Source organism: Mustelus asterias, chromosome 4 (genome assembly GCF_964213995.1).
Source record: "Mustelus asterias chromosome 4, sMusAst1.hap1.1, whole genome shotgun sequence".
NCBI classification, from domain to species: Eukaryota; Metazoa; Chordata; class Chondrichthyes; order Carcharhiniformes; family Triakidae; genus Mustelus; species Mustelus asterias.
Window position 1 is genome coordinate 113,423,445 of NC_135804.1, and position 26,838 is coordinate 113,450,282.

At 43.1% G+C, this 26,838-nt stretch overlaps 1 protein-coding gene across 2 annotated transcripts in view; it reads left to right on the plus strand.

The window, feature by feature from the left end:
- The window catches only part of dacha (dachshund a), a 387,374-nt gene that overhangs the window by 337,532 nt on the left and 23,004 nt on the right, over positions 1-26,838 (plus strand). For both annotated transcript variants that reach the window (XM_078211668.1, XM_078211669.1), the window contains exons 7-10: positions 8,370-8,515; positions 12,458-12,605; positions 23,608-23,751; positions 25,481-25,549. In XM_078211668.1, coding sequence (XP_078067794.1) covers positions 8,370-8,515; positions 12,458-12,605; positions 23,608-23,751; positions 25,481-25,549 — 507 coding nt within the window. The remainder of the gene's footprint in view (positions 1-8,369; positions 8,516-12,457; positions 12,606-23,607; positions 23,752-25,480; positions 25,550-26,838) is intronic.

Below are 26,838 nucleotides of genomic sequence, written 5' to 3' on the forward strand. Positions count from 1 at the left end.
GCATTACATAAAACAATAACCTTCAAAGGATTTGCATACTTTGAATTCAGCCATGCAGGTTACATTTTGGTGGTGCAGTGCTGTAAAGTAACAAGGAACCCCCATCTTTCATTTGCATTGCTGTGATGGACACATGCTATCAAAACTATACCCGAGGAAGAGATGCCTATTTTCATCTTTAGAACTACCTCAGCTTCTCTTGTTTTGAATACAGAATTAACCTTTTTACTAGGAGGTTTCAAACAAAAAGGTCAGGTGTTTGACTACATTCGTATTTTGTGATTGTAAACCCATCATTTAAAAATGACGATAATTAGTACATTACTGAAAAAACACTGAGCAACTATTTACCTGTTAACACAAGGCAAGCATTGTTGAGATCAACACTACTAGATTTCCCATCATTGGTACAACACAAAAGGCAATGGAGCCAAAATGGAAGGAAGCTCACACAGAAGACAAGATGAGACAAGTATTCTGCTCTCCTTCCAATTAAGGCCAATTCAGTCGGTAGGTAATTAACCAGAGTTCATGAGGGATCATAGACTTCTATTCCATTAGAGAGAGACAATTGGTTATATAGATTCTGGGGCACCACTCCACAAGCATGGGGCAAGTGAAGAGGCAGGTCCCAAGGCCGCCTCAATCTGAACTGGAATTGAACCTGAGCTGTTTGCGTTATTATGAACCACACACGAGCCAGCTAACCAATTGAGCTAAGCAGTGATTGGTTAGAAGCTCTTTAAGAGTTTGTCAAGGTTGGAACTTTATATTCTTAGGGCAGACAGGTTATTATGCCTTCAGAAACTGACCATCTGAAGTGAAATGGGTGAAGAGTGGAGAACCAGTCATGGCTGCACAAGGGCGTCACCCCAGCCTCATAAGAAAGTCTGTGGGGCAAAAGTGGACTGCACACCTGGCGTTGCACAGGTGGCAGTGGACACTCAGTGCCTGGGCTTTAGAGGGGTTCGATAACACCCTGGCATCACAGGAGCAGAAAAGCTGAGGACAAGGCTGCCAAGGACAACTAGGCAGCCAACTGTCTAGAACAAAGGCTCCAGCTGGCAATGGGGGCACAATTGTCGGACTTTGGGCTGCTTGGTAATGAAGAGCAAAACCCTCCACAGGAATGGATGAACCCCAGGCATCATGTGGGCACAGAAGAAAGAGGGCCAGGAAGTCAAGGGAAGCTAAACTTTCAACTCAGTTCAACTGCCAAAGGTGAAGTTACCTGGAGGTAACAAAGAACCAGTAGAGTGAGAGACAGCGTCTCTCCAGGTATGGTCACAGACATCCGTGACCTCATTTCAGAGGACCTCACAGTTCATAGCAAGGTCACCATGCCAATGTTACCGTGGCCTTGAACCTCTTTACTCCTGGCTGCAAGCGTCAGCCGCGGACCTTAGCCATTTTCAAGATGCCACTATGTTCCACTGCACCTTGCTGGTCACTTGATGCCCTCAGATCCACCAATGGGCAGAGTTTCCACTCTTCCAATGCTCTACTGATCTAAGGCCACAAGAGCTGCCTCCATGTTAGTGCTACCATTACTGGCAACTACCATGACTCCTTTCATCCATCACCAGTCCAGACTGCCTCAGACCTTCACTCCAACACCCAAAATGCTTGGATAGATCCAATGGAACTAAAGATATCCCTTGAAGCAAATGCTACTTTCCCCTCTGTGGGAACCACTGAATCACAGATGCAATGCAGTCACTGCCAGCTGTTCACTAGGACTGAGAAGATCATTGGACTTCTGAAGCTGTAGTGCATGAGCCAGATCATTAGTGCCCTCCCCAACACTCTTCTGCAAAATAAGTCCCACTCTTCATTTGACCCACATTTGTACCCGCCTCCACTGACTCTAAGCAGCAAGCCTGTCCAAAAGAGGCTTTCTTACAAGCTTACTCACAGCACTATTTCTTAGCAGATGATCAACCCCCTTGTTCTTTTTCTAGCTTGCTATTCTGCTATCTCGGTCATTTTGGTGCATGCTGGGTGTTATCATTCTGCAAGAGCAGATGGAAAATTCCAACTCCCATGGCAGCACAATCAAATTGAAGCACAGCTCCTTGAAGTCTCCAGTGCCCAGGCAAAATATCCAATGCAAACCATTGGTTGTAGCTGGCTGGGATAGTCCATACTGGCAGTGGGGCACTGAGAGATATTGTTGGAGGCATTTCTACCTGAACAAATTTATGGATGATTCATTACACTTTCTTTCACCACCACACCACCTCCTAAGTTGTATTTTATTTATGTCCAACATTTTGTAGTTTAATAAATGCTACTTCAAATAAAACTCTATCAGTGCAAAATGTTTTAACTCAGATCGATGTACAGAAAGTAGGTGAGCAGTTTGTCACACTTCTAGCTCAAATAGTGACTTTGAAAAGATGAATGAGGGATTTAATTGCTTTGATTCCTGTGTGTTAATTATCTTGGTTTGGAACTTTTTGCTACTCTTGATTTGTCCACATTTAGACAGTTGGATATTTAACTAGTTTTTCGAGATGAGTTACTTCTTGAGCCAGTCACAATTTCTTTTACCCTATGGATATGAAGCACTGAGGTGTGACTTTGGAGCTGCAATGCCCCAAGGTCACACTTTCAAGTATGATGCCTTTAAAAAGGTGCGAAATGACAGACTCATGTTTTTTTCTCATTATCTGATAGCAAGTGACCATCTTAATGATAATGAGATTTTCACAGCAGTTTTTGCTTTATCCCAGCTCAATTCTTCTGACGTTTCTGTTGTTTGCAGGGCTGATGATTAAAACACACAACCGAAGGGTTTAGGGAAAACACTGATAGAATATCAAACTCTTCTAACATTGAACAAGTTGTTCCATCAGACATCATGGGCAGAATTTATCATTGGCAACAGGGGTCTCCTGCTGGCTGGAGCACCAACAGGAGCTCTGTTTGGAATGTTCATCAGAATTAAATCACCAACTTTTGTAGCAGAAGGTAATTTGATGAGGAAGCCTTAAATCTCAACGGTGATTTATTGAACGATAGTTATAACTATATATAGAGGTAAAGGTAAAATCGCCATAGTCCCAGATGACCATAGGCTGCTCTACCTCGTGAGAAGTCTAACAACACCAGGTTAAAGTCCAACAGGTTGACTTTAACCTGGTGTTGTTAGACTTCTTACTGTGCTTACCCCAGTCCAACGCCGGCATCTCCACATCATGACTACCTCGTGAGGAGCAGAGCTGACTGCTGGTGATTTAACTAGAAGACTACCACACCTCAGGCAAGGGATCTTCATGGATAACCTCAGCCAGTATGGACCTGCGCTGTTGGCATTACTCTGCATTACGAACCAGCTGTCCAGCCAACTGAGCTAACCGACTCCCTGAATATTACAGACAAGCTCAGTATGAACACCCACCGACACCCAGGCTCACATTGCAGGTTCCACCTACCCGGACTGGTGCCCTAATACCGGATAGGCTGAGGTTCGCACGCTCCGTTCCGATAGGCCCTGGAAGGGTCATGTGACTCTGTCGATTGCCCCTTAAAAGGGGCCACACTATCACATCAACCATTTAATAACTCAGCATTAGGCCATCCCAGGACCCTGGTGATGAGATCCCACCTCCAAGAACTGCTGGCCAGAGGATGGCAACTCTCCATTGCAGAGTCACCAGGAAAATGAGACCCCCAAGACACAGGGGAGAGAGAGATGAAGATCACAGGGTTGGCGACTTGCGTAGGGAAGGTTTTCGGAAGAAAGGGCAGCTCTATATTAGCCCCTGCCTTCCTGATGCGGGGTCCCTTGATCAGGCACCAAGTGCCTTGAGGGGGCTCCCCATGCCCCACCTCCACCTGTGAGCCTGTAAGCAAGCCTGACAGGGTTTTGGGCTCACGTGTGGTGACTCCTTGGCTGACCTGCTCGAAGACCAACAGCAGGATGAAGCAGTTAAATGAGCATTAATTAGATCTCAGTTAGCATCTAGGCAGAAAGACCATTCACAAGCCTTGTTGCCCAGATTTTATCAGGCAGAGATGGGGAGACGACACAGTCCTTGCCTGGCACTTCCATCTGATTAAATGCCCCCCTGCATCGTAACCCACCATGTGGCGTGTGTGTGTGTGTGTGTGTGTGGGGTGGGGGGGGGGAATTCCACCAATTAAATTACATGAGTGCAGAACAGGTTATTTGAATAAACCAAGCATTTAAAAACTCGCAACATTTTTTTTAAAAACTGGCGATGGGTGTGGGGGTGGCGGAATTGGCATAAGAAGAAAAATTGGGCAATTAGGGTGCAAAATATTCTGAAGCCTAACCAGAAGCAGGAATACAGAAGTTTCTTTCTTCTGTGTGTGGGTGTTTTTTAAAAAAAAAGAATTCATTCTGAAAAATAATTTATTTTCATTTTGAAATGCTGTCTTAATTCTCTGAAGTGAATCGTACACACAGTTAATTACATATCACAGTTGCTGGAAAACATTGTTTGTCTGGAAGCAACAGTGCAGACAGGCAGGCTATAGCCTGTGCAAAATTCTTTATGACCTTGTATTTTATTAGCGGTGTTTGTTTTACATTTCAATTTTCAGGCTGTTTTGCGATGAATTATTTCATAGGTGACAGCAGTCGATTGAAGAAAAACTATACCAGTTCAGGCCTCCAGCACAGCTCATACTGTAGACACTGATAACTTGGCACCTTTTTAGATATTTTCGATGGCTGAAACAAGACATAAAAAAGGAGAATTTTTCAAATGACAGAACACATTTAATAAAAAAGTGACAGGTAACTTGTTAGATATCAGGAGAAACATAGATGACTTCACCGCACCGAATTATTGGATTGGAGATGGATAAGCCAAAACAGTTGGCTTATATGAAAGAGTATTGGAATAAGAACAGCTGAAACCTTATTGATCATTTAACTTGAAGCAAAAATATTGCAACCTATTAACTGTAGTAAGTATGGAACAGCACTCAATTCTTTGTCACAATCAGAAAACTGGAAAATTGTCTATTTGGGGTTGAAAATACATTTTGTTCTGCTTGTTAAAGACAATCTGGCACCATATATGAAGCTTTGACTTGGGATAATAAGACTAGTTCAGCCTTGGACATTTCTAGGAGTACTCCGAGGTTTACAGCATGGAAACAGGCCATTCGGCCAACTTGTCCATGCTGCCCTTTTTTTTTAAAACCCCTAAGCTAATCCCAATTGCCCACATTTGGTCCATATCCCTCTATACCCATCGTACCCATGTAACTATCTAAATGCTTTTTAAAAAACAAAATTGTACCTGCCTCTACTACTACCTCTGGCAGCTTGTTCCAGACACTCACCACCCTCTGTGTGAAAAAAATGCCCACCTGGACGCTTTTGTATCTCTCCGCTCTCAGCTTAAACCTATGCCCTCTAGTTTTAGACTCCCCAACCTTTGGAAAAAGATATTGACTATCTAGCTGATCTGTGCCCCTCATTATTTTATAGACCTCTGTAAGATCACCCCTCAGCCTCCTACGCTCCAGAGAAAAGAGTCCCAGTCTATCCAGCCTCTCCTTCTAACTCATGGTACTGTTTGTTTAACTGCCAAGAGAAATGTTCTTCTCCTATGGGGGGGAATACTACTGTGAGGATAGTTCGAGTAACAACAGGAGATTCAAACACCTAGGTCTAATTTCTCGCAAGGACGGAGAGGGGCGGCATGATGGCACAATAGTTAGCACTGCTGTCTCACAGCTCCAGGGACCTGGGTTTAATTCCAGCCTTGGGTGACTGTTTGTGTGGAGTTTGCATATTCTCTCCATGTCTGCGCGGATTTCCTCCAGGTGCTCCGGTTTCCTCCCACAGTGCCAAGGTGTGTAGGTTAGATGGATTAGCCATGGAAAGTGTGTAAGGTTACGGGGAAATGGCAGAGGAGAGGGCCTCATCAGTGCAGACGCAGTGAGCCGAATGGCCTCTTGTGCACAGTAGGGATTCTATGGACTTCCGGCTTAGCCAACTGACACAGGGGCCCTGATTCTGGAAGTCCCACCTCAAATCCTGGAACCCACAATGGGAGTGGGTTCACATGAAGTGCAGCTGCCTTTAAAAAGCTGCAATTTTCATCACTCAGATGTCTGAAATATGAATAGTGGACGTAATATTTTTCAGGGAAAGATCTAAATTTACTCGAGTTCTCTGGAGAGTTAGGTATCCTTTAAGAGAAGTAGGGGACCCTTTTGGATTGATCCAGAAACTTCTTTGGGAGATGTCAGGTGCCCTTTGAGATTGTTAGAAGTAGACATTAATGTTCATTAAAGTGAATAAATTCACTGGAAATGTCAAGCTCTCAAGGCATTCAAATCATCTGCTCTTTAAATTAAAACAAGATGACTGCTAGCTATTCATTATCATTATATGATTTGTGTGGAATGACTGATTTCAAGACTTATCAATATCACAGTGGGATACCTGTTGGTTCACAGTTTGCTTGACAGGGCCAAGTGGTTGTAAAGCCTTTGAATTTGTGATTAAAAATACAAATGATTATTTTTATAAGGGATTAAATACATTAATGAAGTGTTTCCTTTTACAAGGGATTAAGCAATGAAAGAAATTTGAGTGTTTCTTTAAATACTGAAGTCATCAATAAACACTTCAAACTTTATTTCATTTCATCTCATGAGGTCTGCCCATGGTGGATGCAGGGCAAGTTAGCATGGACGGTGTAAGGACAAGTGGTGTGAGTGAGGTGGCATAGGTTGGCAAAGGAGATGGATGGAGGAGCGTTGGGATTGGGTAGAGGGCATAGGTTGACATTGAGGGTATGATGGACCATGGACACAATGTGGCGAGGGGTGTGTGTGAGTTGGGGGATGGGGTTGCTGGTAGTTTGTATGGGTATGAGGGGCAAGGGCTAGAGGGATGTTTTTTGTTGTCTTTTGCATACAAGCCCCGAACCACCGAGGCCAACCTTTTAGACTTCTTGCCCCTTGGTGCTCAGTAGTCATTGTGGCTATACCCTCACTGTTTCTGGGGACAGTGGGCCCATCTCCTGTTAACACAACCCCTCCCCAAAACGAAATTAGAACATCCAAGGCACTTTCTCCCAAGCCAATTTTGCAGAGTCTCTATGCTCCCAACTCAGGAGCAGTCCTCTGCTCCTGAGACAAGCGATCAATTACTTGAACGAATGGGGCATGGAAAGATATTATTAATAATATCATAGAATTTACAGAAAGGTATTACAATACTGTAGCACCCCATAAAAACATGTATTCCATGTACTGTGGGGAGCTGAAGATGTCTACTTCTGTAAAAGTGTTTCTTATGCTGATTGCAATTGTTCATAAAATGGAGTTTAATTTGTGTCGCTCTCAGTTTCTATTTATGGTACCAACCTCCAACTTGTGCCTTCAGATTTTTCCTCACTGATTGAATAGAATGCAGAGGCAAAGAGCAGAGGTGAATGGCAGGAGTCTATAAATTGGGCATTGCTACAATGAGCCTGTGACTCAAAAAGTATAAAGATCTTCCGCACTGCTCATGTTAGGAATGCAGTAATTGAGGATTAATTTTCACAGAGCAAAGAATGCATTTCCACATATAAATAAGAATTAAAGATGTAATTATGGGAAATAATGTATTGTGTCATTGCTATCTATTGACTGGCAAGAAGTCTCAGGAAATTACAATATAGGCAATGTCCACATCAGTTCATGCTATAAAAGAAGGCACCATATTAGCTTCTTAGGAGCTCTGTCTCCAACCGACTGTTGCATTGAGAAATGATATATTTCTGAAGCCAGGCATCTAAACTGGTGAAGTTTTTTTTGCATAATGCCATTTTATTATTTACCAGAATGCATATATTCCACATAATAAAAATACAAATTCAATTACAGATTCAGAGAGTTTTGACTGATAATTATTTATTGTACTGTTGTATCTTTGACAGCACAACACTGTGTTCACTCTCAATAACTCCTTTACCCACGCAGTCAACTCATCAGCTGTAAGACACAATCTTTTCCAAGGGGGAAAAGCACATCTTGTGTATACAATAATAAAAAACAACAGATGGTCAGTACACAGTACAGTTACTTTGGGTTTATATGTGTACACAGCATGGCCTTGATTGAACTCAGAACCACATGCAAGTCTGTGCGTCATTCCCTCATTTATAGGAGTTCGTACATAATCAATGAATTGAGGAATGCAAGGTACACGAGGATGATTTCAACTTCTTGATCTCTTCTGTGCCATAAGTAAATCTACCATATCTTAGCTTGCTCAATCCATGAATACATGCTGCTCAACATAAATTGCATGCACTAGAGTTTTACTGGTGTACATTCGGAATATTCCATATATTATCACTTAACCATTCCATTTTTACACTATGTAGATGAGACTCAGCTCATGATGCCCACCATCAGAACAAGCATCGAGAAGTTCCACATGGCTGGACAAGCCTTGCCGCCTGGGTTTCCAGCACCATTTTTATTTGCCGATGGACTGTCCTCAATAGAAACACTTCTAACCAATATTCAGGTAAACCCTAAACAGCATGAAAAAGTTAGCAATAGAATAGGGAAGAGTTCTGTTTAATGTTCACTGTGATTTGATAGCTTACTAACCCTGTCAAGTGCCCATCAACCCCAGTGCTTGTAATTTATGGAAGAGCATCAGATGCTGCAGTGGCCAAAGGAAGGGACAGACAAAATATAAATTTAAAATGCCTCATTATAAAAGAGAAAGGTTCCTTGTATTTGTACTGTAATTGTTATAGCACTACAGCAAACACCAGGAAACAGCAGAAGTAACAACGTGCCTTTAAATAGTCACTTTAAATGTAGAAAAATAGCCCACAATGCGAAAAGAAAATGGACACCAACCAAAGGTATTATGGTTGGTTGAGCAAAGGACTTACCCAAACAGCTGGATTTTGAAGAGGAGAGGGATATAGTGCGTTATTTAATGGAGGCAACAGGAGTCTCCCTTGCAGGCTGCAGAGTCAGTGAGAGCCTCACGTCAGCTCTTTTCAGGAAGCCCATTAAATGCCGGCCAGGCACTTAACTGGATAGTGGCAGGGCTTCCCTGGAATCAACAATCCTGGGGGCAGAAGTCCCTCCCACCAAAAAACTGCCAGCCAGAGGCTGACAGTTCTTCATCGTCCAACACTGCCACTATAGAGGCAGTGGCTGCTGCCAGTACTGCATCTCCGAAGCCCATGATTGCCAATAGACTTAGGCACAGGTGAGTGAAAGCAAAGGGGTGGGAGGTCACGGATGGTAGGCAGCAAGCAAGAGGGACAGCTCCCATGGGATTGCTTCTCAACGCCAAGTCCCATAATCAGGCGCTGAGGGACCCTGGAAGCCCATGAGCATCTCTGATAGAGTTCACGGGTTTTACACACAACGAGCCCCCGACCCACCATTGGGTGAATACCAGTAGCAGTGGGACGAGGTCCTAAACTGGGCATATGGACCTTGCCACCAAGTACTTGAAAGTGGTGGACGTGGGAAGGCAAAGAAGTGCCCAACCGCCATCCTCTCACCCAATCAAATGCTCCTGACCACCAAACTTGCCACAAGGAAGGGCATTAAATTCCACCCATAGAGCGTGAATTAAGGAACGAAGTTCAGAACATTGAGTCTGGGTGGATGAAGGGATGCCAACCAGCGATGAGACGAAAGGCAGGGCATAAACAAAAGTCCAGAATCAAAACGGAGAAGGGGAAGGAGGAAAGCTTTGTAGGAAGTTACAAAGATAGGGAGGGGCTTTCAGAGTGGTAACCGGGCTCAACAGGTTCTCATTAAAAATTGATGTGATCAAAGTCTCTCTCAGGACCTTTATTTAGAAACCAATAGACTAAGTCCTGGTAAAAAGAAAGATAACAAGAGTTCGACTTAATAGGATCACCCATTTAGGAGCATCAAATCGTTCCGGCTAAAAGGAATTCTCTATAGCAGACTGGCCTACAATCATGTCCCAAATTATTATAAATTACAATCCTTTAGAGATTGCATTTAGTTTAACAGGCTTCCGACCCCTTTCCATAATGCAATACCGATTGAGCAATCCGCTGGGATCTTACTTTAGTAACACAACAGGCATGAATATAATCCCTTCCTCCCACCAAAGGAGGCAGACCTAATCACTGAAAGCAGTGATGCAATAAATATGGAAAATTGTAGTTAATAATGATTAATTATATCATTAGCCATTCAACATCTCATGTGTTGCATAATAAATAACATTGACATGAGCCTAGTCTAATGAAACACTATTCTATTGATTTTAAATTATAAAATACATTTGGATAATGTTTGCAAACCCCAGCCTATTTAAAGGTGGAGAATCCAATTTAAATATGCTATAAAGAAAGTGTCCATTTCCAAGGTTGGCATGTTCAATATGTTGTTTCCCTTGATTAATTGCAGATTTGTTTTTAAGAAACTTGTTTCTCTAATTTCAATACATGCCTTAAGTTTATTACCCCAACAGCTCAGTGCTCAAGTTCACCAATGCAGTCGTCAACATCTTCTCCACCAGCTACAACATACTCAGAATCCCTTAGCCCATATTTTCCCCTATACAAGGTCCATGCAGACATTTTTCCCCTTTTAGCAAAACTAATCGACTTACAAATCCTTTCCTTCATGTCAAATGATTTACAACCCCATTGGAGCTATCATTTCCAGCTGCGTATCACTAAGTCCTCCTGACTTATCTGAACTGGGCTGCTCTCTAGTTACTCCCTCTCCTCCACAAGTGGTGCCTGTTCTGATAGTAACTGCTAACTCACCAAATTTGTGTTTTTGCCATTCCTCTTCTTAATTCCAAGTACCTAAAAACTTCACCCTCCCATCCACCCATGATTAGTCTAGCTTTTCTTGCCCCATCTTTTTCTTCTACTCCATAAAACATTAAAATATTCTTCTTTACACAAGGGGCATTAAGTTGTTGAATTTTACACACTTTTTGAAAAGATAGAAGACTAAACTGGGTGTCAGTGGCACAGTGGTTAGCATTGCTGCCTCACAGCGCCAGGGACCCAGGTTTGATTACCGGCTTGGGTCACTGTCTGCGTGGAGTCAGCACATTCTCCCCGTGTCTGCATGGGTTTCCTCCGGTGCTCCAGTTTCGTCACATAGTCTGAAAGACATGCTGGTTAGGTGCATTGGCCATGATAAATTCTCCCTCAGTATACCGAGCAGGTGCCGGAGTGTGGTAACTCGGGGATTTTCACAGTAACTTCATTGCAGTGTTAATGTAAGCCTACTTGTGACATTAACAAATAAACTTAAACTAAACAGACACTTTAAATTTCTGTACAGTACAATGCACGCGTTTTCTGTGTAATTTCTCAGTAGCTCAGTTCTGAATTCTTTAAATAAACCTTTTAAAATGTCGCAGAATTATTCTTCAAAGAATGCACAATGGCGTGGAGTGAATCGTGTTCTGTGTTCTGTCACGTGGAAGAGAATAAGTTCAGAAGTCAACTTGAATATTCAATTATTTCTCATTCTGTGCCTCAGGATCTTTGACAAATAATTCAACTGGTATCCAGTAAAAGATAACCTGACTGTCACAAGACATTTTCTTATCTGATTTGAAACTTTATCATGATTCTGGACCAAACAGGATTCTCTGTTCCTATTTGGGAAAGTGTACCAGACCAGTGCGCGATTACTATTTTCCCCCAAGGAAAGTTGCCCAGTCTTTCACAAATGCCACAGTTCCTATTTGCTGTAATTATGTGATCTGTTCTTGGCCCGAGTTACAAAAACGTTTTTTTTCCCCCCAAATGTCAGCCTTCAACGATACAGAACCTTTGAAAACTGTCTTATTCTCCTAGAAGACCAGTAATCCGAAGCATTTGGGCGGGATGGTGGCACAGTGGTTAGCACTGCCGTCCCACAGCGCTAGGGACCTGGGTTCGATTCCGGCCTCAGATCACTGCCTGTGTGGAGTTTGCGCATTCTCCCCGTCTCTGCGTGGGTTTCCTTCCACAGTCCAAAGATGTGTAGGTGAGGTTGATTGGCTATGCTAAATTGACCCTAGTGTCAGGGTGAATAGCAGGGTAAATATGTGGGGCTACGGGAATAGGGTCAGGATGGGATTGTTGTCGGTGCAGACCCTACGGGCCGAATGGCCTCTTTCTGCACTGTAGGGTTGCTATGATGTTAGTTTGCATATGTTAAGAATGGAAATAAGATCATATTTATTTAAATCGGTTTATCTGATTAGAGGAGGACATTGAGAGGAAAAGTTTACCATTGAAGGTGGGATCTCAGAAAGCTTTGTTGTTTCAATTTGGGTAATGAACAGTGCTGCACTTAAGATGGGATTAGTAATAGCAAGAGACAGAGTGTGATGTGGTACAAAAATGTAGAAAAAATCTTTTGCTCCCGGACTTATGTTTAGGATCTCGACTATATTACTGAAGTTTAGTTGCTCTTATTTCAACACAGTTCTGTAATTGTACAGGGTCTTCTGAAGGTGGCTGTCGACAACGCACGTGTGCAAGAGAAGCAGATACAGCAGGAGAAGAAAGAACTTAAACTGGAGCTGTTCAGGGAAAGAGAAATGAGAGAAACCTTAGAGCGACAGCTCACAGCAGAACAGCACAATCGAGGTAGGTCACATGGTAATCGAGCAAGAAAATAAAAAGCAGAAATAACGCAGCCCACTCAAAGCTTAATGCTCCAGCTGGGTCTGCCTTGGTTTGTTTGCCTCTGTTTAGTTACAGAGGTAGCTGTGCAAGATGGAAAGGATTGTCAGCCTGGTCGCGGTTACAGCCCTCGTGGATGAAGATGTCACAACGCAAGGTCCTGACATAAGGATTCAGAGTGTGATATTGCCACTTTTCCAGACTAAGTTCACGTGCATAAATGATCTCAACAGCTGCCAAGCTTTGCTGCTGTGGAACAAGGAAGAATCCTCAGCATAAATTTAAGCCTGTATTACTGCAGCAGCTTTCAGTCTAATCAAGTCCTAGTTAGATATTGTTTTCAATGTTTAACAAGAACATTCCATTGCAATATTCATTGGCACCAGAGAGAGATTTTACATCACCAAATTGTAATAACTTTTCAAAAAAAGCAATTCCATGAAAAATAATGGGTAATAATTCCAATTTTTGAAGTGTAATCTTATCACGACTAAGTCCAAGTACTTTATATTGATGAAAGTTATACAAAAATGAGATGGTTTTATTAATACATACTAACTCTGGAAATTTCATATCTAGGTAGTTGGTTTTTCTATGTACAAAACCATTCTCCATTATCCCTGTTGAATAGAATTCCCAAATTTTAAATATACATTTGATCAAAAGTACACCACACAGCATTATACTTTTAGTACTGTGGATGTTAAGTTGTGAGGAGGATGCAAGGAGGCTTCAAGGGGAACTTGGATGGGCTAAGTAAATGGGCAAGACCATTGGCAGATGGAATATAATGCGAACAAGTGTGAAGTTATTCACTTGGTAGATAAAACAGAAAGACATAGTACTTCTTAAATGGTGAGAGATCCTTGTTCAGGAGTCACTACATGTTAGCTTGTCGATGAAGCAAGCTGTTAGGAAGACAAATAGTTTGTTGGTCTTCATTATGAGGGGAATTTGAGTACAGGAGTAAGGATGATTTGCTGCATTTATATAGAATCCTGGTGAGACTGCCCCCGGAGCATGGTGTACAGTTTTAGTCTCCTTATTGAAGGAAGGATGCACTTGCCATAGAGAGAGTGTAACTGAAGTTTGCTAGATTAATTCCTGGGATTGTTTTATGTGAAGAGATTGAGGAAACAAAACTAGGCGTAGAGTTTTGAAGAATGAGAGGTGATCTCATTGAAACTTCCAGAATTAATACAAGCATGACAGGATAAACATAGATAGGATGTTTCCCCTGGCTGGTGAGTCTAGAACCAGGGAATACGGTCTCAGAATTATGGGCAGACCATTTCAGACTGAGATAATAGGTGGTGAATCTTGGGAATTCTCTATGCCAGAGGACTGTGGAAGCTCACTTACGGAGCATGATCAAGACTGAGATCATTAGGTTTCTAGATACTAATGACATTATGGAATGAGGGGATAGTGCAGGAATATAGCATTGAGCTGGATGAAAATGATCTAATTGAATCGATGGGCCAGATGACCTACTCCTGGTCTGATCAGCTACTCTCAGGTTAGTCACTGTTTCATTTCTCCTGGCCTTTCACACGTTTGTAGAGGTGTGATGTCAGTGCTATTTAATGTTGGTGAAGTAGTCAGGGGGTGATGCTGCACATGCTGAATGTCTTGGTTCTAACTTTAAGGGTTCTGGACAGACTACTTGCTCCCGGTCATGAGGGGTAACTGACCGTCCTGCTTGGCTGCAGCAGGTCAGCGGGATTCAGTAGAGCCAAGGGAAAGGAGGGACGAGATCCTAGGAGGATGGGGAGGAGGGCTCTGCACAGTATGCCATATCCACCAAGGAGTATATTTCTCATCTCAGCAGCAGTGCCAGGAGCTTTTTATTCTCCATTATACGAATGATGTGCTCACTGAGAGCTTTCAGCTCTTGCAGACAGACCCGAGGCCACAGAGCAGGATGAGGATGGCACTGGCCATGGCTGTGAAAGCAGATGCGACCGTGAAGCTTTTAGCGCAGCCCCCCTCTCCCCATGTACACATTGCAGCCCTTCACCCCTCCCCACCCCATGTACACGGCGCAGCCCTTCAACCCCCCCTCCCCATGTACACATTGCAGCCCTTCACCCCTCCCCACCCCATGTACACGGCGCAGCCCTTCAACCCCCCCTCCTCATGTACACATTGCAGCCCTTCAACCCCCCCTCCTCATGTACACGGCGCAGCCCTTCAACCCCCCCTCCTCATGTACACATTGCAGCCCTTCAACCCCCCCTCCTCATGTACACGGCGCAGCCCTTAAACCCCCCCTCCTCCTTATGCACGGCGCAGCCCTTCAACCCCCCCTCCTCATGTACACGGCGCAGCCCTTCAACCCCCCCTCCTCATGTACACGGCGCAGCCCTTCAACCCCCCCTCCTCATGTACACGGCGCAGCCCTTCAACCCCCCTCCTCATGTACACGGCGCAGCCCTTCAACCCCCCCTCCTCATGTACACGGCGCAGCCCTTCAACCCCCCCTCCTCATGTACACGGCGCAGCCCTTCAACCCCCCCTCCTCATGTACACAGCGCAGCCCTTCAACCCCACCTCCTCATGTACACAGCGCAGCCCTTCAACCCCCCCTCCCCATGTACACGGCGCAGCCCTTCAACCCCCCCTCCCCATGTACACATTGCAGCCCTTCACCCCTCCCCACCCCATGTACACGGCGCAGCCCTTCAACCCCCCCTCCTCATGTACACATTGCAGCCCTTCAACCCCCCCTCCTCATGTACACGGCGCAGCCCTTCAACCCCCCCTCCTCATGTACACATTGCAGCCCTTCAACCCCCCCTCCTCATGTACACGGCGCAGCCCTTAAACCCCCCCTCCTCCTTATGCACGGCGCAGCCCTTCAACCCCCCCTCCTCATGTACACGGCGCAGCCCTTCAACCCCCCCTCCTCATGTACACGGCGCAGCCCTTCAACCCCCCCTCCTCATGTACACGGCGCAGCCCTTCAACCCCCCTCCTCATGTACACGGCGCAGCCCTTCAACCCCCCCTCCTCATGTACACGGCGCAGCCCTTCAACCCCCCCTCCTCATGTACACGGCGCAGCCCTTCAACCCCCCCTCCTCATGTACACAGCGCAGCCCTTCAACCCCACCTCCTCATGTACACAGCGCAGCCCTTCAACCCCCCCTCCCCATGTACACGGCGCAGCCCTTCAACCCCCCCTCCCCATGTACACGGCGCAGCCCTTCAACCCCCCCTCCCCATGTACACGGCGCAGCCCTTCAACCTCCCCCTCCCCATGTACACGGCGCAGCCCTTCAACCTCCCCCTCCCCATGTACACGGCGCAGCCCCTTCCCCCTCCCCATGTACACGGCGCAGCCCCTTCCCCCTCCCCATGTACATGGTGCAGCCCCTTCCCCCTCCCCATGGACACGGCGCAGCCCCTTCCCCCTCCCCATGTACACGCCGTAGCCCGCCCTCCCCACCCTTGTACACAACGCAGCCTTTTGCCCCTCCCATGTACACAGTGAGCAGATGTTATACAAGCGGAAATATTTCCTTATTCCCTCTGTTACTGATCATTCATGTCCTCGAGATGAGATGGGACCTGCACAACTCTTTTCTCCCTAACCTGCCTGTACCAACTCATGTACTCAGTGACTCAACACATACAAGACCTGCCTCTACTCCATCCAGCGTCAATCTGAAAGACGTGCTGGTTAGGTGCATTGGCCATGCTAAATTCTCCCTCAGTGTACCTGAACAGGCGCCGGGTGTGACGGCTAGGGGATTTTCACAGTAACTTCATTGCAGTGTTAATGTAAGTCTGCTTGTGACACCAATAAATAAACTTTACACTTTGCCTGAGCTAATGGCTGCAAGTCTGAGATCAAGTTTCATCAGGATCATCCCCTTGGACTTCATACTCTTTTACCACGGTCTGGCCAGGTTGTAGTTCGAGAGAATCCAGAAAGGGAAAAGCATGGGGTTGAGGTTGTGGTGAGGGGGAGTAAGAGCTGCATGCTTACATCACCTGGAGCTTGTAAGTGCGAAGAGATGATGGGGAAGTGGGGTGTAAGATAGTGGATTACTCAGTAAAATGGTTATCTTCAATGGTTGCAACTCCACCCCTCGCTACACCTTCCATTTTGGCCACTCCAATTATGGCCAACATGGTCTCCTTCATCGAGGTGAGGCATATATCAGTACCCGCCCAGCCACCATCCATCTCCTGCACCAAGGCCGCCAAGAGAACATTGGAACACAGTTTCTGCCCCATTACTCTGACACTTGTCCCCCTTCACTCCTCTTGCAGGTAGGATACTATTCCTCAGTCACTTCCACCATCTGCTGCAGCTTGAAGGCACCTCTGCCCAGTTTGTGGCACAAGTTAGCAGTGGTGCATGGCTCGCGCGGGCTTGGATCTCCTGCTGAGGTGCACAGCCATTTGATGCATTTAGTGCTGACTGCACGCTCCTATCATTTAAATTAGCAGGCACCATTCTAGTTTGTATGCTGTCTGAATTGCAATGACTGGATATGGGTTAATGCACATTATACCTCTTTTCAGGCCTCATCCAATTTTATCTTCAAAATCTTGATACGTGCACAAGATATTATTCAGTTAGCAACTATTTTAAGAAAAACAAATGTAATTTTCTTTTAAATGACCACTCAGTTTACATACAATGGCCAAACAGACCGGAATCAACCCACTTGTTTGCGAGTCTTTGTGACTCTTGGCTGAACCGTTACAATGTGGGAAGAGTTAAAACTCACTATCAGACTTTCTTCCTTCAATTTTGTGCCACCTCAAACATTATGCTGAGATTGTGAACCTGCCATGTGGCAAATCAAGTTTGCGAATCCACCCCTTTTTTTTATTCATTCATGGGACATGGGCGTCGCTGGCTGGCCAGCATTTATTGCCCATCCCTAGTTGCCTGAGGACATTTGAGAGTCAACCACATTGCTGTGGCTCTGGAGTCACATGTAGGCCAGACCGGGTAAGGATGGCAGATTTCCTTCCCTAAAGGACATTAGTAAACTTTATTATATAGTGCATTATTTCACTAACCCCCTACCATGAGAATATCAATTGCAAAACAATGCTGAGCACACTAAATCAAATTTGTCAACTTCACCTAGTTGTAGCAGTATAATTCTTTCTGTATCAAATTTAAATTTATGATTAAATTATCAATTGCAAGCAAACTGATATCTGTCGTTCATGTAAGTTTGCATCCAAATAACATGTTCTTTGTTAAATTTATATGGTTTAGTGGTCTTTTATTTTCCACCACCTTAACATTCTGATAAGCAATAATTTACAACCAACACGTAGGACTCAGTTTCATAAAGCAATGCTCCAACCATCACTAGAGATCTAAGAAACAGGTCTCAGGTAACTATTCATAATACAAGTCAGCTGAAATCCTCCTGCTTTGATACATGACTGTGAAATTCACTTCTCTAATATTTTAGTAAAGATGGTAATAGGTTTAAAATGGGTTAACATCTTTGTTAATTAACATTTATTGCTTGGAAACAAGCCACTTGACTTTATATTGGTGCTTATTCTCTACGAGTCTACTCTCATTCCACAACATCTCATCCGACCAGAGATGTGCGGGTTAGGTGGATTGGTCATGGTAAATGTGCAGTGATGTGCAGATAGTGCAGGGGTTGGGCCTGGGTGAGGTGTTCTTTTGGAGAGTTGGCGTAGACTCAATGGGCTGAATGGCCTTCTTCTGCACTATCGGGATTCTATAATGGGGTTTGTACAAATGTGTTTGGTGTGACGTGGCTCAAATTGATGGAGATAGGAATGCTCATGCTCCAAAATACCACAGGTACAGTGTAGTAGGAGGAGGGTGAAGAAATACATGTAGTTTTGACAGTTTGCCAAACAGCTGTTTAAAACCGTGCTACTGTTCAAAATAAAATAATCCCTGCACTTAACATTGCACATGTAGAGGCAATGGCAAGTCTAGTTGGAGCAGTTGGGACTCTTGTCCCCTTCTGGGTCTGCTGGTTCACGGACTAAAAGGTAATTTACAATTTAAACGCCAGCAACTGCTCTCAGCTGCTCAACAGCACTGCAACTGGCAATTTAAACAGCCAAGTATGTTTAACTCCGAGGTACAACTTAGCTGAGTTTTCCCTCAGTTACTAGCTTCCGATTTCAGCAAATGGAAAAAGTTTACAGGATTAGATCTGTACAATCACTGGAAAGTTGTTGGTGGCTACCCCCTCATCTATGCTTCGCAAATTGAGAGTTGCTGTGAATTAGATCAGAAAGCATACCCTATGCGATTAAATGATTTATCAACGACAGTTATTTTTAGTGGGAGAAGCATCCCAGAATAATAAGTTATATTTGCTCAAGAAATAATCTTCTCCTGTTTGTCATATTTTATACATTTTCTTTTTTTAAATTCATTTGTGGAACATGGGTGTCACTGGCTGGCCAGCATTTATTGCCCATCCCTTGAGAAGGTGCTGGTGAGCTGCCTTCTTGAATCGCTGCAGTCCATGTTCTGTGGGTTGACCCACAATGCCGTTAGGGAGGGAATTCCAGGGTTTTGACTCAGCGACTGCAAAGGAACCTAAATGAATCATAACTATATGTAACAGCACTGTACAACCCATTACATGAGCTTTAATACTCCAACAACATAACTATAATAATATTGAGCTTCCTCTGGGTGCTCCGGTTTCCTCCCACAGTCCAAAGATGTGCAGATTAGGTGCATTGGCTATGCTTAATTGCCCCTTAGTGCCCTGGGATGTGTAGGCAAGAGGGATTAGCGGGGTAAATATGTGGGTTGCGGGGTTAGGGCCTAGGTGGGATTGTTGTTGGTACAGACTCGATGGGCAAATGGCCGCCACCTGCACTGCAGGGTTTCTATGAATATCTGGGCTCTCCCTATCTCAAGATTGTAGCAACTGAGTAGCTTTAGGAGATGACTCAGATGCACTTATATTGTACCTTTAACGTAATGAGAACGTCCTAAGGCACTTCACAGGGACATTAAAACAAAGTATGAAACCAATATTGGGTCAGATGACCAAAAGCTTGGTCAAAGAGATAAATTTTAAGATGCATCTTGAAGCAGAAACAGAGAGGTGTGGCGAGTGAATTTCAGATCTTGGGACTTAGATAACTGAAGGTGCAGCCACGAAATTAAAATGGAGGGTGCTGAAGAGGCCAGAATTAGAGGCGCACAGATATCTCAATGGGTTATAGGGCTGAAAGAGATTGCAGAGATAGGGAGGGCCATGGAGGGATTTGAAAACAAGGATGAAAATTTTTAAATTTAAGGTGTCGCTTGACTGAGATCCAATTTGCGTAGCATATCTATATGCACACACACATGACGTTATGAACACTCCTTCCGTAGCCAACAGGTCATGGCATTGGACTTGAACCCAGAGCTTCTGGGGCAGAGATAGGGATGCTACCATTGTGCCACAAGACTTCCTCCCCAGGATCCAATGTAGGTCAGCAAGCACAGGGGTAATAGAGAAATGGGTCTTGCTCTGAACTAGTACACAGGCAGCAATGTTTTGGACGACTTCCAAGTTAATGGAGGGTAAAAATGTTGGAGATTGGCAGGAGTACATTGGAATAGTCAAGTCCAGAGGTATTGAAAACATGAATGATGGCTTCAGCAGCCCTCTCCCTGGTAAGATGAATGGAGATGGGACAAATTCAGGCAATGTTATGGAAGTGGCAGTGATAGTGATGGCATGAATAGAAGATTGGAAGTCCATCGAGGGATCAAATGTGACACCAAGGTTGCAAACAGATTGATTTAATCTCAGACCGTTACCAGGGAGAGGGATGTTGTCAGTAACTAGGAAACAGAGTTTGGAATGAGAACCAAATGCAATGTCTTCCGTCTTCCCAATATTTAAAAAGGTTACGTAATTAAACAGCAGTCTAAATGAATAGGAAAGAGATCCCCAGACATCTCTTTCAAAATCTGTGTTAAATGAGGAAACCATTCTACTTTTTGTACCTTTGTAAGGGCAAGAGATATTGCATTTGTCATTGCTGATAGGTTGAAAGGCAAATTTTAAATTATTTCAGCAGTGAATGCATTCTGAAAACAATGTTCATTTGACCATACCACTACCATCATTGATTTTTGCAATGACTTTCATTAAGAAAACCATTTGGTTAAGCACCTTACAAGCATAAATAATACCCTGCTCAAAGTCATGGGGGCGAATTTTACCGTCCCGTCCGCCACGGGTATTGTAGCAGGCGAGGGGTGAACCATGGAAAGGTCCTCAGGCGGGATTTTCCGGTTTCGGGACCAGTGTGGCCAGAAAATCCCCCCCCCCTCCCCCCCCGCATGCTCTCAGCCTGAAAATGCAGCTGTACATTGGTCAGTCTTATTCTCGAAGTAATGTCTAAAAGAAGTGATTTTGTGTTCTCTTGTCTTTACAAGAGTCTGCAGTTCTCCAACTAGTGCCATCTGGAAATAAAAGTTCAATTTTTAAAGTGCAATTTCAAATACCCCTCATTTCACTGAGAACAATTGCAACTCTGACAATGTTGCAGCACAATTGTATCATTTTTATTAACAACACAAGGAGCATTAATAGAACTTACAAGACTTCATTTAAAAAGAAACAATCTGATCATAACTTTTGAAATTGACAAGGATTATTTTATTGCGTGTGTCTGTGTTGGTTTCTCGCCCTATACCATGCTGTGTCAAAGATTCCCCTTTTGCATGTTATAATGTCCATTTATTTCTTGCATTAAACCTTCCTCGCTCCATCGTTGTAGCTGGAACTAGATAACACTTTTAATTCCACGTGAAAATGTTCAGAGGAGCACCCAAAGCCTCAGCCTGTTTTGGCAAATAGGACCCACAAATAAACGGTCTTCGGATGCATTAAAAAGAAGCTTGCCGAAAGTGGTTTCCTGCTCCAGATTATCCCATGCTGGGCTGGCCATCCAGCAGCAGTCAGGAAGTGATTCAAATGTCAGATGGGGCATTCATTTACAAAAGAAGCAATGTTTGATTATCCAAATGCCATCAAGCCACCTAGATATTGACACATTCTTTGAAGAGAACCTATTCAAAATGCAACATTGACAATAGAAATCAACAGAAGGCTGGAGGGGAAGTAAACTCTGCCCTGGTGATTGAGGACTTAAGCATATTTTTCCAGTGTTAATCACTTTTGTGTCAAGATTCCCTAAAGTGTAAATATATACTTATTTCAGAAAGACTAGGAGATTACATTTGCTTGAGACACAGGAGGGTCTCATTGTTACACTCATTCCAGGCTGATAGATACTGGGAACTTAAATATGGATTTTAAAATTCAAACCAACTTGGAGAAATATCACCATTCCTTCACTGTCACTCAGTCAAAATCCTAGAACTCCCTCCCTAACAGCACTGTGGGTGTACCTACACCACAGTTCAAAAAGGCAACTCACCACCATCTTCTCAAGGCCAATTAGGGATGGGCAATAAAAATGCTGGTCTAGCCAGTGACGTCCACATCCCGTGAAATAATTTTTAAAAAGCAGACTGTCAGATGTTCAACAGGATGAATTACATCACTGAACCCAATGAGGGAAACGTAGCAGATCCAAATTCTTAAGCACACACAGATAATGTTACCATCATTACCCTATCATTCTGGTTCCATTTTCACCATTTTTAAATGCACCTCCCTGAAACTTGCAGTTGGGAAGTGCTGATTGAATTAGTTCCAGTAGCTTTCAAATCTCTTATGGCACAGTCTGATTTTTCTGTTCTGGCAGCAGTGTATGCATGAGGAAAACAGTGCATAATTTTGGGGAACCTTTTTTGATGTTGTGTTGCTTCAATTGTGTACTTCACAAAAGTTTGGTCTATTACATTGGATTGCCAAGCAATAATGAAGGCAACATCTGAGGAGAACAAAATAGTTAATATGAATAAACTGGCCAACATGCATTGTAATGCAGTGTTACACCATTGCTGCGTGAATGTAACATCATTCTTTACAAATTTAGATCCCAAAAGTAGTGATAATGTTATACAATTATAAAATTATGGTATTAGCCAATAAAAGGTGAGGTGGAATAATACAGGGGAAGGTTGACACTGTCTCCATGCCAACCAATCCCACAGCAATAAAGCACTGCAGAACTCATTAACGAAGGCCGAGTGGGACTTTTGCCCCTGATTGGGGTGGAAGTCCCACCCTCCTGGAACTGCCAGCCAATCTGTTTGGCTGGCAACTCCATCAGTCCCAGCAGTGCCAAGAAGGCTTCTGCCAGGACTGCAGCTGAATAGAGGAGCCCAGGGTCTACAATCGCTGGAGTTGGCAAGTCCAGGGTCTTGGGCTGGGAGGGTTTGGGAGCATTGAAGAGGATCAGTGCAGCGGTGGAGGTGGTCACCCCACGACTGGCAAAGGTCAGCCCCCAAAGAACAACCCACCTCCTTCCTCCCCCTCCTTAACCATTTGAGATTAAAAAAAGAATTCGGGCATCCTGCTTCACCCTGCAACGCACACCAAACACATTGTGGAATAGGCAGCATATTATTAGGATCAAAAAGCTTGATAACAGTCCTAATTTACCCTAAATTCATCATTTTAATTTAACGGATGGGCTGCCGATTTCAGTGCCTCCTCGTATTATGGGGGTGGGTGGGAAGGTGGTCGAATGGGCAGCCAACCCATTTTATAACCCCACCCTGTGTTAAACACACTCACTGGGGCATTGGGAAACCCGAAATTAGCAGGAATATATAAACCTATTATCCCCCCCACACAAAGTGTTACACTTTGTCCAATTGAAACAACAGATTGTGCTCGGTTAAAATTTACAACCTTTATAATGTATGATTCCATAAATTATTCAAATGCGCAGAACATAAAACAACATGGAAATTAACTCGGACGTGTTGAACTTTCAGCCTCATGTGAATTAAAAAAAATACATTAAGACAATTGTTCTGAACTTGTATTTTACAAATCTAGCAACAATTCAAAAGCGACTGAAGAAAGAGAAAAAGGCAAAGAGGAAATTACAGGAAGCACTCGAATTCGAGTCAAAGCGACGAGAGCAAGTGGAGCAAGCTTTACAACAGGCGACATCTACAGAAAGTCTCAGGGTGCTCAATGGTACGGACCTCATCACTTGACATGCAATGCAAGTCTTAAGAATGAAAATTGAAACGGGTGGAAATGCACGTCACGGCCCATCAGAAATTATGGAGCAAAATAAAAGTTAGGTTAACAGTTCTGGTAGGCACTGTCAGAACCAATGAAGGGTCAGCATTGAGGCAAAGCAGATCAAAGGATATGGGGGGAAAGCAGGAACAGGCTATTGAGTTGGATGATCAGCCATGATCGTAATGAATGGCGGAGCAGGCTCAAAGGGATGAATGGCCGTCTCCTGCTCCTATTTTCCATGTTTAACTCATCTTTAGGAGAAAGAAAAGTTAATATGAATAAACTGACTTGACGGACAATAAAATAAAGTGTCATCCAATTAGACAGCTAGAATGTAAACGTAATCGTTTATAGGATATATTCCAACATGGTCTTGTCTTCCCCTAACAATCTTCATTGTGAGTCTGAGTTCAATGGCAGCTCCTGGAATAACCAGTTTTATGTCCTTAGAATGAATCCTGCATCATTAGGCTACTTATTCCATTACCTCCAGACATGGGTGTATACCAAAAATGGAAATCATTTTTTCTTTTGAGCACTGAATTAAGTTTCTTCCTTTTTCACAGTAGAGGACATAAGGAGACACAGATTACAGTATTAACCATTAACATGCTGGCCATATGGAGTTGTTTATTTGGCAAATTAGGTATAAATATTAACTGAACCATGACGTTGAGCTTTTTAAAGTTCATTATCGAATATAAATTTAAGGTCATTGATTTTCTGTTGCTACGGGGAAATGGGGAGCGTTCTTTGTATAGCCTTACATAGGAGGCTTGTATTATGATTGATTACTCAGTTATGGATGGAAGGCTTATACAAACAGCAGACGTGAGGGAGTATAATGTGCTGATTTGTTCCCCTGATTATTTTGTCAGGTGAAAATAAACATGAAATTTTCTTTTAATTATATATTACTGCACAAAATGCCAGTAACTGAAAAATATGCAAAGGAAGATTAGCAAACATTAAAGAATTGCCTTCATGGAGACATAGTGCAGAACAGGCTTCAAGGGCATATAAACATCAAGTCAGAATATTAATAACATTTATTTTTATGTATTGTGCAAGATTATAAAAGGCAGAAGTTCAATATAGTTTCCAAATTTGCCTCACATCCTTTTAATGCCAAAATATCCAAGCACCTTAGTGGAGTTAATCTGCCTGGTGACTCACCCTGCATGGAATAGGTAGCCTAAAAAATTAGGGTTCCTTTCTGGGAAGGTAATCTGGCTCCTATCATCCAAGAATGGCCACACTGAAAATCTCTCAGCAGTGTGAGGATAATAACAAATGAATTAAATGATTTTTTTGCACATGACTTGGACTCATTTCCAAATTGTGTTATAGCTTTTCATTATGCATAATGAACACATTTTAATTATAGTCACACACATTCTGATGTGTGTAAAAATTACCCTCGGAACATTATGCACGTTGCGGATTTGATGAGATCAGAGGTTAATAGAGTTACTGAACTGTTGGAACTAAACCCTTTTGCTCATTAGTGATCACATGATAGGTTGCTGTGCAAACCAGAGCTCACCCCTTCTAGTCAACGTATCGCATTATATACAGAAGTAAATCGTTATTTTTAAAGAAGATAAAAATGTGAAAGATAAAATATTCAGCCAGTTGAAAATCAACATCAAAACTGATTTAATCTTCTTGTTTTTAGATGCAGTAATTCCTGAGATGGAAGGTGAACACTGCGGGACTCAACTTGACACAACAGCAGCAGTACAAGGTGGGCACAGGCTGTAGTGAAAGTACATACAAAGTAGTGAAATTCAGGGGCCTTTCTGGGGGCGTAAGAACAGTGAAAAAGAGGATTAGATAATTTTAGCATTGAAAGATATCACAGTTCTGCTTTGCTGTTTGGTGATTTGAAACAGTGATGCAGATCAAGAGTAAAGTTTTCACATTTTTCATCTCTACCATGTCCTCCCGGTCATGTATCCCCTTCCAGCTAAGAAAAGTCATTCTCTTGCACGGACTTCACCCATAGCAGCAAACCGTACTGATCTGATTGGCCAACAAGAGAGAACATACTATTCAAAAGATACAAGAATTGTCCTGTGTTAATTTTCCTCCTTCTTAACACCATGGTTGATCTTAGAGCAATCTTCAACAACTTAAAAATCTGTTGAAGTTCACTCTTGGGTAAACAGGCAGTCTCAACACCTGAACCAGAAACTGTTGGAAAACAAATGCAGACCACTACTGAGGTGATCGGACAGTGATTCCACCTAACCGTATAAACTGCTATTTTTAGTAGAAGCCATTACGCTATCTTTACCATTTCAAATGGTCACCAAACCATTAGTTACCATTTGTACAAAAGAATATATTTTAGCGTGAATGTGTTAACTAAGGAGAACATACAAGTGATTAAAAATCCCACCAAATGCAGGTGACATGTGGTAGCATTTCACTGTCCATATCCAAGATTCCCTCTAGGATTTTATTACTTAAACCTTACATTCATGGAGCAAAAAACATTGATTGAAGGATTTTTATGTTTGCTTGTTTGTACTTTCCCACAGGAAAAATCTATGTGCACATGTTGAACCCAGATTTGTGTCTCATTACAAGTGATATGTGATAAACATGCAAGTTTTGATTGTGGGCTGCTTCTTCCTTTCCAAGGCTTCCTTTGTTTGTTTGTTTGTCTTTCCTATATTGTTCTCAGCAACTTTTCCTCCCATAAATTCACTTGTTAAAACTGGAAGGGAAACTCCAGGAGAAGAAACCAACAATTCATCCCTAAATTTCTCAATCATCTACTAATCCAAACAAAACTGTTTCATTTCTAACCTTGTCAAATTTGGAACATTGAAAAATATTTAATAAATCTGTCTTAATGGTTTTAGTAACTTTTATATTTTCTGACGGACTATGGTGTACGATAATTTGGTGAAATTATTAGATTCTCCTTTAGCAAATCTCGAAATTAAATATTTAATGACATTGCTAAAATAAACTACTTGAAATGTCACAATAATGGAAATCTTGACTAACCTCTTCGCTGACCCA